The 15,449-nt window shown below is 43.4% G+C and overlaps 1 protein-coding gene across 2 annotated transcripts in view; it reads left to right on the top strand.

Annotated features, from left to right (window-relative positions):
• The first annotated feature begins 2,510 nt into the window (after nt 1-2,510).
• VPS41 (VPS41 subunit of HOPS complex) overlaps nt 2,511-15,449 on the top strand; it is a 121,513-nt gene continuing 108,574 nt past the window's right edge. For both annotated transcript variants that reach the window (XM_079947532.1, XM_079947533.1), the window contains exons 1-2: nt 2,511-2,570; nt 11,598-11,636. In XM_079947532.1, the coding sequence (XP_079803658.1) occupies nt 2,550-2,570; nt 11,598-11,636 (60 nt within the window). In that variant the 5' untranslated portion in view covers nt 2,511-2,549. The remainder of the gene's footprint in view (nt 2,571-11,597; nt 11,637-15,449) is intronic.

The raw sequence follows: 15,449 nt of genomic DNA, 5'->3' as shown, positions 1-15,449 counted from the left end.
TGTGAGCATTTGGAATACTTATTTATCTTGTTTGTCCCCCACTTGTTTTTTTGTGTATGTGTAAAATAATTTTTATTGATTTTATAAATACAAAATGTAAATAAACAAAGTGATACTTACATAACTAAATAAAGAGATTCTCTGAATCTCAGAACTTCCCCCCATTCCGTCTCAATTTAAACATCTACAACTGCATATTCATATGTACAGTACTCCAGATTTTATATCAAACCATATTGCCCATTATAATTTTTACACTACAAATGAATAAAAATCCTGCTCTTGTTTCCATCTGCTTACAGTGGTCACTTTGTTGTTGTTTAGTCGTTTGGTTGTGTCCAACTCTTCATGACCCCCTGGACCAGAGCACGCCAGGCACTCCTGTCTTCCACTGCCCCCCGCAGTTTGGTCAGACTCATGTTTGTAGCTTCGAGAACACTATCCAACCATCTTGTCCTCTGTTGTCCCCTTCTCCTTGTGCCCTCCATCTTTCTCAACATCAGGGTCTTTTCCAGGGAGTCTTCTCTTCTCATGAGGTGGCCAAAGTCTTGGAGCCTCAGCTTCAGGATCTGTCCTTCCACTGAGCACTCAGGGCTGATTTCCTTAAGAATGGATAGGTTTGATCTTCTTGCAGTCCATGGGACTCTCAAGAGTCTCTTCCAGCACCATAATTCAAAAGCATCAATTCTTCGGCGATCAGCCTTCTTTATGGTCCAGCTCTCACTTCCATACATCACTACTGGGAAAACCATGGCTTTAACTATACGGACCTTTGTTGGCAAGGTGATGTCTCTGCTTTTTAAGATGCTGTCTAGGTTTGCCATCGCCTTTCTCCCAAGGAGCAGGCGTCTTTTAATTTCGTGACTGCTGTCACCATCTGCAGTGATCATGGAGCCCAAGAAAGTAAAATCTCTCACTGCCTCCATTTCCCCCCCTTCTATTTGACAGGAGGTGATGGAACCAGTGGCCATGATCTTTGTTTTTTTTTTTTATGTTGAGCTTCAAACCATATTTTGCGCTCTCCTCTTTCACCCTCATTAAAAGGTTCTTTAATTCCTGTTCACTTTCTGCCATCAGTGTTGTGTCATCTGCATATCTGAGGTTGTTGATACAGTATTGCCTCCGGCAATCTTAATTCCGGCTAGGGATTCATCCAGCCCAGCCTTTCGCATGATGAATTCTGCATATAAGTTAAATAAGCAGGGAGACAATGTACAGCCTTGCCGTACTCCTTTCCCAATTTTGAACCAATCAGTTGTTCCATATCCAGTTCTAACTGTAGCTTCTTGTCCCACATAGAGATTTCTCAGGAGACAGATGAGGTGATCAGGCACTCCCATTTCTTTAAGAACTTGCCATAGTTTGCTGTGGTCGACACAGTCAAAGGCTTTTGCATTTAAGTGGTCACTTAAATAACTTCTAAAGAATGTTTTTCTGAAGGGCTATAAGGGAGGATGCACTTTTGTGTGGATTGCTAACCAAAGGATAATTTTATTTGGAGGGGTGGGGTCATGCGTGCATGATCGCAAAGAGTTTATTTGTTCTATTGTTTGTATTGTTGCAGTCAACCCACCTTTGCAGTTAACTGCTGCTGACTCAAAAATGACAAATACCTGTACTGCTGGAGACCTTTTTATCTCTGCCCCTAGAGATCATCCTTGAAAATAAATCAAAATATATCCATAAAGTGCAGTCTTTAACCCTATTGAATCCAGCAGTGACGCCTCTTGGGCAGCCTGGGATAGCTCAGCGCACAGAGCACGGGACTTAAAACTCAGGGCCGTGGGTTCGAGTCCTGCTCCGGCAAAAAAGGAGTGTCTCTTTACGTGATAACAGCAGCCAAAATATTAATAGCAAAATAATGGGAAAATGAATTAATACCAACAAAAGATGAATGGCAAGTGAAGCTGTGCGAGTACCTTGTACTTGCTAAAATGACGGAATTAATAAGAAACCACTCAGGTGATAAGGTTCAAAAAGAGTGGATTGCTTTAATAATTATCTAACAAAATATGGTTCCAACAACAACCCTTGGCTGTGCCTAGACTAACTTCTAGAAGGGAATTTAGTTTTTCAACAATGGTATACAGATAAGTTGAATGTCAAAGAAATATGGAAACTGCAAAGAGATAGAGGGAAGTCAAATAACACAGAAGGGACTTAAACCAGTTTAGAAGAATAGTAAGAATGTGACGGTAAAGAAGAGAGAAAGATAGAAGATGAAGGTAACATCACTCTAGGAATTTCGGTATAGAGTATTTAAATTATGGTTTGTAAGCCTTAAAATAATTTTGTATATTTGATTAATAATTTGTGTGCTTCCCCCCCCTTTCAAATCTTTTTATTTTTACTTTTTGCTCTTTTTAATTTCACATTTTCTTTATGTATTGTTTTCTTTTCTGTTAATGTGAGTGATTTTCTTGTTCTGTAAATTTTATAGCTGCTGGGGAAGATGCTCTTCCGCAAGGCGGCCGGCGCAGACGGCAGAGACTACATTTCCCAGCGTGCCTTTCGCTCCCGGGCGCTCTCACGTGACCGTCGCCGGCGCCATGGCGGAAGCAGAGCCGCAGGTAGAGAGCTTTGCCCTGCGGGGGCCGAGAGGAGGGAAGCTGAGGGCCTCGGGGGCCGAGAGGGGATTGGGGGGGGGGCTCCCCCTCCGCTCCCCCCAGCTGGGGGCCTGGAGGGATGGAGCCCATTTGCACGCAGCTCTTCATCTTCAAGGGTCAAATAACTGGAGCAAGGGGGAGCAGACTGGGGGCACCCCAAGGCAGCCTGAATCAGGCAGAGTTAGAGGGAGGGGGGCTGGAGGCAGCAGGAAAGGGGGATTCAGGAAAGTGACCCCCCATGATGTTGGGGTGCTGGGAGCAGCAGCTTGGGCTGGAGGGGGAATTGCTTAGGGGTCCTGTTGCTCTTGTCAGTACAGAGGTACCTCGGGTTACATACGCTTCAGGTTACACATTCCACTAACCCAGAAGTAGTACCTCAGGTTAAGAACTTTGCTTCAGGATAAGAGCAGAAAGTGGGCTCCGGCAGCGTGGTGGCAGTGAGAGGTCCCATTAGCTAAAGTGGTGCTTCAGGTTAAGAACAGTTTCCGGTTAAGAACGGACCTCCAGAACAAATTAACCAGAAGTACCACTGTACAGAAGGGACGCAGGTGGCGCTGTGGGTTAAAGCCTCAGCGCCTAGGGCTTGCCGATCGAAAGGTCGGCGGTTCGAATCCCTGCGGCGGGGTGCGCTCCCGCTGCTCGGTCCCAGCGCCTGCCAACCTAGCAGTTCGAAAGCACCCCCGGGTGCAAGTAGATAAATAGGGACCGCTTACCAGCGGGAAGGTAAACGGCGTTTCCGTGTGCGGCTCTGGCTCGCCAGAGCAGCGATGTCACGCTGGCCACGTGACCCGGAAGTGTCTCCGGACAGCGCTGGCCCCTGGCCTCTTAAGTGAGATGGGCGCACAACCCCAGAGTCTGTCAAGACTGGCCCGTACGGGCAGGGGTACCTTTACCTTTACCTTTACCACTGTACAGTCATACCTCAGCTCACAGCCGCTTCAGGTTGCGTTTTTTTGGGTTATACACCCACCGAAACCTGGAAATACCAGAACGGGTTACTTCCGGGTTTTGGCTGTCGCGCATGCGCAGAAGCGCGAAATCACGCTTTGTGCATGCGCAGAAGACCGAACTGCAACCCGCGTGTGCGCAGACGCGCTGCTGCGGGTTGTGAACGTGCCTCCCGCACAGATCACGTTCGCAACCCGAAATCAGTGGGAATGACTTCCAAATAATTTGGAATAAGCAGGGGTTTTTTTCCTAAAGAAAATGTTTCGGGGTGCTCTCATTTCCCTACTCATTGAAATGTTGCACCTCAATGAGACCAAACTTAGATTCACAAAATGTTTAGGGGATATGTGTCCCCCCTGAAAAAAGGCACAGGGAATAAGATTGTGCAACAAATGTGCTTAGTATCAGGGAAACAGATGGCAACATACAAAAATGTCACTTTGTTTGGTTTGTCTGTACACATTTACTTTATTAACAAAATTTATATATTTCCTGATTGCAAATAGGATGTCTAACAGTTAACAAAGTTTATATTAGTATATTCATTTCCATGGCAACTGTGATGTTTTAAAAAACTTTGGAATCTTTATTTTCCAAATATTAAAGTATACATAACAGCAAATGTAGCATTTTATTTACTGTTTTAATTTAATATTAATAATATATGATTTGGACTTGGACTACAGTCATATGAACACTTCGCTATGAGTAAACCCCACAAAGCACAGTATGACTTAAAAAGGTAAAGGTAAAGGACCCCTGACAGTTAAGTCCAGTCGCGAACAACTCTGGTTTTGCGGCGCTCATCTCGCTTTACAGGCCAAGGGAGCTGACATTTGTCTGCAGACAGTTTTTCCAGGCGATGTGGCCAGCATGACTAAGCCACTTCTGGCGAAACCAGAGCAGCACACGGAAATGCCATTTACCTTCCCGCCGGAGCGGTACCTATTTATCTACTTGCACTTTGACATGCTTTCGAACTGCTAGGTGGGCAGGAGCAGGGACTGAGCAACGGGAGTTCACCCCGTCGTGAGGATTCGAACCGCTGACCTTCTGACCGGCAAGCCCTAGGCTCAGTGGTTTGGACCACAGCGCCACCCACGTCCCTTACAGTATGATTTACTTTTGAGTAAATTGATTTCCACTGTTAGTCTTTAAAAGCTATAATGTGCACATTGGTTTCTGAAGCCATCTTTAAACAGTATATATCGTTCACAATGTGATTTGCAACCGATCCACACTGCAGTTATAGGAAACGGTTAACTTGTTTAGTAGAGGTTCTCTATAGCATCACTAAGATTTAGAAACCTTTGATCTGATTTCAGAAAGGCATTTTAAAGAAATTGCCTTGACAAGGTAAAATGGGAGGGCAAGTCAATTTCAAATGAGCAGCTACACTTCCTAGTTATACTAGTCCTAAATTCCTTGGTTAAAATCCCACTTTACCCTTGAAACTCATTAGTTGACCTGGAGACAATCTTGTCAATTAATCCAGAGTTATATTTAAGCCTGGTAGCCACAGCCAAGAAGGATGCAGGCAGGTGAGTGAGTGGTCTGGCAGGCGAGTGCTCCATCCGTCCCCTGCAGCCAGCACAGAAATGGACTGGGGCTTGCCATTCCTCTTCTGCCAGCCCACAGCAGGCTAGTAAATGTATTTGAAAGCTAGGAACTTTTGAGGACTCACTACTTTTACATATCAGATAGCTAAACAATGGAATTTGCTGTCATAAGACTTTTTGATGGCTACTTACTTAGATGGCTCTGGAAGGGGATTAGACAAATTCATGGACAATCAGGCTGTCAATATCTGCTAGTCACTAGGCCATATATTATTTCCAGGATTAGAGGGTGCATGTCTGTCAGCAACTATTGCTGGGGAGGAGTAGAGCAAGGACTATTGCCATACCTTAAAACATGTATTCATGTTTCACTGTAAGCTACTACGTATGGAAGTTCTTTCTTAGGGTGAAAAGCAGGCTGTAAATGATTTTATAAGAAAACAAAAAATTGCTTCTGTGCTGTTCTATCCTTAATAATAGCAATTAGAATATTAGCCTGCAGTGCTTGGCTTTAATAATGGCAATTAGAATATTAGCCTGAGTGCTTGGCTTTAAGAGAGAGCACCTAAATCTTGGTGGTTTCATTTTTTATTTTGCTGAAAAAGCAGATGCTTAATTTATATAACTATATGAAACCTGGTGGTGCAGGTGGCGCTGTGGGTTAAAGCCTCAGCGCCTAGGGCTTGCCGATCGAAAGGTCGGCGGTTCGAATCCCTGCGGCGGGGTGCGCTCCCGCTGCTCGGTCCCAGCGCCTGCCAACCTAGCAGTTCGAAAGCACCTCCGGGTGCAAGTAGATAAATAGGGACCGCTTACCAGCGGGAAGGTAAACGGCGTTTCCGTGTGCGGCTTTGGCTCGCCAGAGCAGCGATGTCACGCTGGCCACGTGACCCGGAAGTGTCTCCGGACAGCGCTGGCCCCTGGCCTCTTAAGTGAGATGGGCGCACAACCCCAGAGTCTGTCAAGACTGGCCCGTACGGGCAGGGGTACCTTTACCTTTACCTATGAAACCTGATGTGTGTAACCATATTGCTTGCTTTTTAAAATGCTGTCCTGCATACTTAATTGCTTGCAAGAACAACAATGCTGTGAGAAGGTTTATATCTACAGGAGTTCTTCTCTGGAGAATTGTTCTGTCTCTAGAGAATTCAGGTCCATCTAGATTCTTTTTTTGGTAGTCAGGATAGAGAATCAATATATGCTAACGCTGACGGACTCTACGCTTTTAGGCGAGTTTTTCAAAATCCCAGTAGGAAAGGTTTAAGGTAGGATTTTTGGAATCTGGGAGCTGGATGTAATATTGAGACAGAGTGACAGGTGTCACAGTTGACTGCTGCTTGCTGTCTGCCATGGTTCACAAGAGGATCAAAGGCAGAGCAGTGGGAGGAAAAGAAGTTTATCTTTGACTGGGAGAGGAATATTATACTGGAAGACAGACAAAGCAAGACGCTGGGCCATTTGGGGGGAAAAACCCCTCTGGATTATTTCTTCTGTTTTGTTCATTTGTTAATAATGTGACTGTTACTAGATTTATATGCGTACACACACAAATGTTTCAGGAAACTATATTATTGCTAGTTCTCAGGGATGAAAGTAGTATTTTACAGTTGTAAATATCAGTCCCTAGAGCTGGCTTTCTGCAAAGCATAGTTTGCAGATCAGGAGCCAGCCTCATGAATACATGACCACTCCCTTTCCAGAGTGATTTCTCATCTCTCCTTTGTTTCTTTCCTGGGGCTTAACCATGACATTATGATCACTTTTGAATAGATACAAACCATCATGGTTGCAAGGGACTTTGTTTTGCATAGGTACCCATGGCTAGGAAATGTGTTGTGAAGATCTGTAAACCATGGTGTTCAAGGAGCCAGCACTGCCTCTGAGCCTAGTTCCAGTGTCAACATTCGAGATAACTAGCTCCCCCTTGCCTCAGTCAGTACCAGTCTCTATATGTATGTTTTCTGGTGAGATTTGTGATGCTACCATTTACCACTTTTGACTTCTCATATCAGCAGGGCGCTTTTCATTTTCAGGCCACTCCTGGAATGATCTTACTCGCAAAAACAGTATGTCAGTCAAGTCCAGAATACAAGAGACAAATAACAATCACCCCACCAAATAAATCAAAATGCCAACAAGAGAGAAGGGAGCCACACACACACACTGAAAGAAACAACTTCACATATATTCTGATGGAGTCTGAACTGGTGGTTATTAACTAGGTTATTAACTATTAACTAGGAAAGGGATCTTGAGATTGTGATGGATAGAGAATAAGATAAATTCCTGGGGCTAGTCAAGATGGCTGCATTACTGCCAGTATCAGAGGTAGTATGACTAAATTCCAGTTGCTGGGTGTTGGGCTGGCTGGATGACGAGGAGTGGTGGGTGGGAGGCTCCAGCTGGAGAACCACCTAGGGAAGCTCAGAAGAGAAAGCCAGGGGAGTGGTGGCAGGACGCAGAAGACAGGTCAGAGGGGCGTGGGCAGAATGGTTGGATGCTGAACAAGCAGCAGGCTTGAGTGAGAGAGAGGAAGAAGAGGCAGAAAGCACTGTAGATGTAGGACAGGCAGCTGAGAAGGAGGAGGTGGGGATGGAGGCTGCAGCAGATTCAGGGGAGTCTGCCAGTCCTACTGTATTCAGCTCTCATGTTCCCTTGTCTTCAAGGGCACAAGAGGGCTTTGCATGTAGCAGAGCAGGGAGCCCCACCCTGACAAGGTTTAAGACTGTTAGGAAAACAGCCATCTGGAGAGGAGACTTAGGAGGCAGTCAGTTCTGGCAACTGCTTTACTGGGGCCAGTCTCGCCTTAGGTTTCTCTGTTTGTATTCTGTTTCCTTGGACAAAGAATAATATTTACTGCTCATCTGAGTCTCCATTCTGATGTGCAGCTGAACCAGTCATGAGCTGAGTACTCTTTTATGCCCAGTTGTCTTGGGATTCCTATAGGCATGTCAAAGTCCGCTATGGGAGCAGAACATTGGACAGTGAGGGCTTTGGGTCACCTAAGGCAGGGCTTGCCTTAGGTGCTTAGGAACTAGAAGTGCTTTTCAGCCCTATGCAGACCAGATGCTAGGACTTAAAAGAGTTTCAGAATAATTTTGCAATATTGGAAGTGTTATTCTATCACCACCATGTATCTGGCCGGTCTGAATTTTATAGAGCTCATAGGGGTAGAGCAGTCTTGATTTCAAAAAGTTGTCTCAACAAGAATCTATTTCGTGATGTTACTGCCCAAAATTCACCCTGTGGTGTAAACGCAGACAGGGATTTTACCATTTTGGGTCTCTCCCACCTCCTCTCCAGCACCCACCCTCTTACAGTTATTCATCTTATTGTCAAAATGTTGCCTCATAAGATTTGAACTGCCTTCTTTCTTGTATAGTCTTTGTTTCCATCATGCAGTTGTTAAAATGCTTACGTTCACTGTCAGCATATTAGTTGTAACCTTTTATTGCTATTGATAACTGTAAATGTGTTAAGTAAATCTTCATTTTGCTGACCTCTGTGGAGGCATGGCATCAGCAGAATTTACCACTGGACAGGTGAGAGATTAGCAAGAATAGACTCAATTTCTTGTGTGTGTGTTTGTGTGTATGTGGCAGTAAGATTCATTGTCTTGTGAAGAAGAGATTTTTAAGTCATACGTTCTTTGACGGCTTGAGAAATGTAACAACAACAACAATAATGTTGGTTTTTAACATACGTGCCACCGAGAGTTCTTGGGTGAATTTAAATTGAGCAATCCTTTAAAGGGAATCCAGTGTAATTAAAATTCTCATGTAAAGAGAAACAGCTATCTCATGTGAGCCACAAAAGTGAAGAGAGGTCTTCAGAAATAGAAGTGTGTGGGATTAACAATATACCCAACAATAATGGCATATATATGTTTGTTTGTTTGTTTGTTTGTTTGTGTGTGTGTGTGTTGCTGAACATCTCTGACATCCATGAAATTGTTACGCAAAAGATTGGCCGTAATAAATATGTTAACAATTTCTCAAGGAAGAGCCCAAAATGCACTTGTAAGAGAGAATGCTTCACTGTTTGGTCCCTTGTTACAGACGTTTGGCTTGTTTATTTCTTAATATGAAGCTGCCTTGAGTCCCCTGTGGGATAAAAATAATACATTGACTTCACCACTGAAGAACATAAGACGAACCTGCAGGATCAGGCCAATGGCCCACCGAGTCCAGCATCTTGTTCTCACAATGGCCAAGCAGATGTGAAACCTTTAAGCAGGTCCTGAACACAAGAACAACTCTGTGGTTTCCAGGAATTGGTAGTCAGGAGCATTGCAGCCTCCAATGCGTAACCATCATGGTTCGGAGAAGAACCACTTGGTTTGTCCAATACAAATTCAGTGAAGCGAGATACAGTGGTACCTCAGGTTAAGAACTTCATTCGTTCCGGAGGTCCGTTCTTAACCTGAAACTGTTCTTAACCTGAGGAACCACTTTAGCTAATGGAGCCTCCCGCTGCCGCTGTGCAATTTCTCTTCTCATCCTGAAGCAAAGTTCTTAACCCGAGGAACTATTTCTGGGTTAGTGGAGTCTGTAACCTGAAGCGTCTGTAACCCGAGGTACCTCTGTATTGGAATGCACAGAAGTTGTTATCTGCAGGGCAATATCCAAACTGCTGTTTGCTAGTTAGAGTGGGCAGTACAGTGGTACCTCGGGTTAAGAACTTAATTCGTTCCAGAGGTCCGTTCTTTACCTGAAACTGTTCTTAACCTGAGGTACCACTTTAGCTAATGGGGCCTCCTACTGCCGCCGCGCGATTTCTGTTCTCATCCTGAAGCAAAGTTCTTAACCCGAGGTACTATTTCTGGGTGAGAGGAGTCTGTAACCTGAAGCGTCTGTAACCTGAAGCATCTGTAACCCGAGGTACCACTGTATTAGGCTAACGGACTAATAGTCCAAAACAGCATAATTCAGGTCCTCATAAAAGAAATGGAAAGCCTGTATCATCTTTGCTGATCAATCACTTGCCACTTAAGGGATTGTGAGATGGGACACATACAGTGAAGAGACACCCCAACAGTGAACCATGAGGAGCCCTGTCTGGCTGTAGGAGACACATGCTATGAGTGTATTTTTGTGTGACCAAGACAAAGAAACCACAAAGTATATATTAGATAAACAAGAACAAGCCTGCGTGTAAAGTTCTGATGAAACATTTGTTTTTAAAGGATGCGCTATATCTGTGGGACTCCAGATTTAAATCTTAATATCACCTGGTGTACGAGATGCAGGGCTAGACTCAAGCAAATGTTCCATTTGTTATTAATCTCCACAGCGGCAGAAGCAACTGTTTGTTCTGTGCTGGTGGTGGTAGGGAGCCTTCTTCGTTCCTAGAAACAACTGAAAAAGTATAGTGCTCGTTGTGTGTGTTGTCTGCTTTAGGTATCTCACAACAACATGACAATTAGATAGATAGATAGATAGATAGATAGATAGATTCTTTATTGTCATTACACAAGTGCAACATTGCACAGTGCAACGAAATTGGATGTCATCCCTTAAAAAAAACAACAAAAGCAAAACAGCAACAACAACCAAACAAACCACATTCCAGCCACACCCACACCCACACCCATCAAACTCCCAGGTCACACTATCGAGTTACAGCATTCAAAAAGGCCACAGCTCTTGGATAGAAACTATTTTTCAGTCTATTTGTCCTTGACTTGATGTTTCTATATCTCCTGCCAGAAGGCAGTAGTGCAAACAGACTGTATCCCGGGTGAGATGCATCCTGCAGGATGTTGTTTGCTTTCCTAAGACAACGGGAACCGTACAGTTCTTCCAAAGATGGGAGAGGATGACCAATAATCCTTTGGGCTGTGGTTATGACCTTCTGGAGCACCTTCTTCTCCCTAGCTGTACAACTGGAGAACCAAGCACAAATACAGTATGTGAGAATGCTCTCTATGGAGCCTCGGTAGAAGGACACCAGCAGTTTCTCACTCAGATTGTTCTTCTTTAAAAGTCTGAGGAAATAAATTCTCTGCTGAGCCTTCTTCACCAGAGCAGTGGTATTTGCGCTCCAAGTCATGCCCTGATCGATAGTCACTCCCAAAAACCTGAATTCCGCCACCCTCTCCACCCGTTCCCCGTTGATATACAAGGGCTGAATGACCGCCTTTTTTGTCCTGTAATCCATCACCAATTCCTTGGTCTTAGCTGTATTAAGAGCCAGATTATCTGGTATCAGTGTGTGATTTCACATAACATCTCCTGGTACAAAGGATGCAGAAATCAACATTGTTGCTGATCTAGAATATAATCAGATTCGTTTAGACTATAACCAGAATCTTCTAAATCTTTGCTAGTTATTTGCCTTTTAACTTCCAGAAGCAAAAAAGACCATGGAGGATACAGTACAGCCATAAATCCTATACCTATGTACTTCTGAACAAACCTTTGCGTGTCCGTTGCATATTATGTCTGCATTTGTAACCTCTTCCTTCCTTTTTTTGTATTGTCTTCAGGAGCCCAGGTGCAATGAAGAATCTACAGATGAGTCTGAGGTAAGGTTGCTTCAAAAAGAATTCATACCTGAGCACTGCCAGGTGATGTTCCAGTTGTATTAAATGTCAGTCCTTTGTCAATAAGCAAGGAAAACACACTCTTCTCCCAGCTTCTTTGATTCATTTTAAATTTGGAGGCTGCTTATTTACAGAGAAGTTATGGCAGGTGATTTTTAGGCTTCGATTACAATTAGGGGACTGTGTTGCTACTGAAAACACAAAATGGATGATATTTAAAAATAAATATGGATAGTCACACAGCTCTGGTAAAATAATGACTCTTGACAAAATAAATCTTGTTGAAAGTTGAAAGCTGAACGCTGCCAGTTTTGCTCCGTGTCAATCTCGTTTTCATTTACTCAAACAATGTTTGTATATTACAGATTTTTTAGAAAGGAACTGATATTTAATGGTGCTCTGAACCAAGCTTAGATTTATGTCTGCTATCATTGCTTTGCAAAATAACATTGCAAGGCATGAGTAGCCATGTTATTTCTGTGCATGTTTATTCTAAAAAAAAAATTATTTTTTTTAGGGGAGAAAGATGTAAAGACTATCCAAAGGGCAGGAAAAAGATGTGACAAAATGCCTTAGGATCTTGGAAAGAATGGCTAAAAAAATGGCCAGGATCCTAAGGAACAATATGTAATTCTGCATAACCAAAGGAATTTGCTGCTGGATTTTATGGGTGGTAGTTGCCATACTACTGCATAGCAAACCTTTTCAAAGAGGCATAATTTGCAAAACTCTTTGTCATAATGACAGGTAAAAAAACTTCATGCCCAAGCTGTTGGAGGTGCCCAGAGTAGCTCTGTCCCAGGGGTGGGGGACTTTTTTGGCTCTCTAAAGAAGTTGAAAAAGCAATAATTCTTCAGACCAATTCTAACAACAATAAGATTATTATTGATTTTTCATGTAAAAAGTGGAGCTGCGAGGGCAGCTGGTAGCCCAAACGGATGATTCTTGCATTGTAAATATCAATCTTTGCCAAAGGCTTTATGTCCTGCTCTGTGTAATGCCACATAATATTATATTTAGCATTGCTAATTCTGATGGTCCAGTTTTCGTTTCAGAATGGAGAGAATGAGAAACACAAAATAGGTGTTTAATGGCAATGTTTTTATGGTATGATGCCTGCAAGCCTCTGAGTTAAATGGAAATTTAATTTGGCAAAATGGAAGGAAAAGCAAAACTTGGGGTGGGTGTGTTATTAGGTTTATTGCATGCGAGGTTTGTTGCATGCCCTCTCTTAAGAATTCCTGCCTTGCAGGGGGCTGGACTAGATGACCCTCGGGGTCCCTTCCGACTCTACAGTTCTATGATTCTAAGTATATTCTCTCTGGTCTAAACTTCTCTGTGTGCCCATTCAAGCTTGCTCCCCTTTTATCTGTAACTTCTCACACTTCTGTTCTTTTTGAGTGCCTGTTAATTCCAGCATCTTAAAGCAGCCAAGGGTTTGAGTGGCCCCTCCCGAAAATCCAGTTCTTCCTTAAAGTCTTTGGCTCAACAAGGACAAAACCTTAGCGTGAGTTAACTGTATTTGCTTAAAGCGACCGCTTGTTACCCTCGCCTTTTCCTTTCCATCCTTTTGTTGTATTCTGAATGTCAGTAACTTACATGTTACTGGAGTAAGAAGTTACAGTTGCGTGTCGAGGTCCCCAGGTCCACCCCAATAACTCACACATCACACAGAATTTTTTGTTTAAGATTTTTGGCATAATTTTGGCCACAACTTTATTAAACTACAAATTTGTGAGTGGTTGCTTAGGCGTTGGTTGCAACTATCTGTCCCCACCATGGGGGACAGACTGACATTCCGCACGATGCGAAAGTCAGAATGGGGGAATACACTTGGGGGTTACGCGGAGCAGGGAACCTGCCCTCACCCCAAATGCAACCAGGAGCTCATTGCTATGGCCCGAGCCCCCTTGACAGAGTGGACAAGCAATAGTTAGCCCCTAATTCCTTTAACAGAATCCCTTGCAGCAGCAGCATTAGAGGGGCAGGCACAGCCAATCCATGCCCCTCAACCAACCAAACCATAAACCAATGCCTAACCGCGAACCTTACAAGTTGTGACGATAGGCAAAAACCAAATGGCCCCAGCCAATCAGCCAGATGGACAAAATTCCTACCGGGCCCCTGCCCCAAAGCAGATGACCCCATGACAGGCATAGTAAGGTCAAAGCGTACAACCCTAATTCTAGGGGGGGGGGGACGGGCAATCTGATGGACGGGCGAAAAGAGGAAGCCCTAGCCTCGTGCAAGGAGTTTTAGCATTTCTGGCTGTCAATAAACAAATGACAACCAATTGCATCAGTGGCCAACGATCAATTAGCCCGCCCCCAACTTTGGAGTGTCCTGGCGGCCCCCACCGCAACACGTGCTCTCCATGAAGGAGAAAACGTTGTCCCAGCGGTTTTGTCTTCTTGCCCCCCACAAACTCGCTCTTTAGCACTGCATTGGAGCAAACGTCAACCTGGAGAAAACCTGACTGACAGGTGTAAACAGCAGGGTTTCCCCTGGAAATTTTTAGGGACCATCTGCACAAACTTCTTGATGGTTTGTGCCCCGCCTCAAAGTAACAAAAGATTACAGCTTGTGCAGATCCTGGCTAAAATGTTATGTGAGACGTTTTATTACTAAGTTCATGTAGCATTTAACTGTGGGATTTATATCTATCAGTCTGACAGACAATCATGCATGTTTACTCAAAAGTAAATCCTAATGTGCTCAGTTGTTCTTATATTTATGTAAGAGGGCATAGAATTGCAATTCTAGAGTTATTTACTGTATAAGTGTCTGTCACTTTCCAGGTGTTTAAACTAGTATATATAAAATATTTCACTTTAAGTTTGCATATTTATCGCATTGCTCCATGTGTCAAACAAACGTTTTAGCTGAGGTGATTTTTTTTCTAAATATTTCATGTAATTGTACCAGATCATTTTTTTGTAAGTGCTTGTCAGTTTACTATCTTACATATGATTTGGAGCAGTATGAACTCTTTCTTATGAAGTAGATGGACTACTACTTATTCCTCCTTAATATGCTGAACAAAAAAGTAATCTCAAATAGTATTTTAATTCCCAGGAAGAAAACTGCTAAAATCTTTTCTTTAACTTTGTATAAGGTTTCTGAAATTGCATGTATGATGTACATTAATTTTATTTTTTCCTTTCCATTTCTCTTTCACCCTGCCAATGATAAAGAGAATGATCAAAAGTGTTACTTTTGAGCAGGTTTCTGTTTCAGTGATTACTCCTAGATGCAATATAGTTTTGTTTGCTTATTTGATGCTTTTGTGCATAATCCGGAGTTACACATTAAGGCAGATGAGGTTATTTGGGGTGGGAATATAGCAGGATAAACTGTTCATAAAGTAGAGAATAAAGATGGATACATTTATGGCAGGGGCTCATGTAATAATAATAATATAATAATAATTTTTTTATATACCCTGCCCTCCCCGGCCAGAGCCGGGCTCAGGGCAGCTACCACCAGCAAAATTACAATAAAAACATAATAGTGGGGGGGGGGGGAACCAATTTAAAATACAGGTTAAAAAACAATTTAAAATGCAGCCTCATTTTAAAAGTAGCCCATAGATCAAAACCATAAGGGGAGGGAAACATAAGGGTCAGACTGAGTCCAAACCAAAGGCCAGGGGGAGCAGCTCTGTCTTGCAGGCCCTGCAGAAAGATGGCAAGTCCTGCAGGGCCCTAGTCTCTTGTGACAGAGCTCTCCACCAAATCGGGGCCAGTACTGAAAAGGCCCTGGCCCTGGTTGAGACCAATCTAACCACCTTGAGAC

Source organism: Podarcis cretensis, assembly GCF_951804945.1.
Source record: "Podarcis cretensis genome assembly, chromosome: 12".
Lineage (NCBI taxonomy): Eukaryota > Metazoa > Chordata > Lepidosauria > Squamata > Lacertidae > Podarcis > Podarcis cretensis.
The sequence above is the reverse complement of the archived record's forward strand: the minus strand, read 5'-3'. Positions and strand labels throughout refer to the sequence as shown.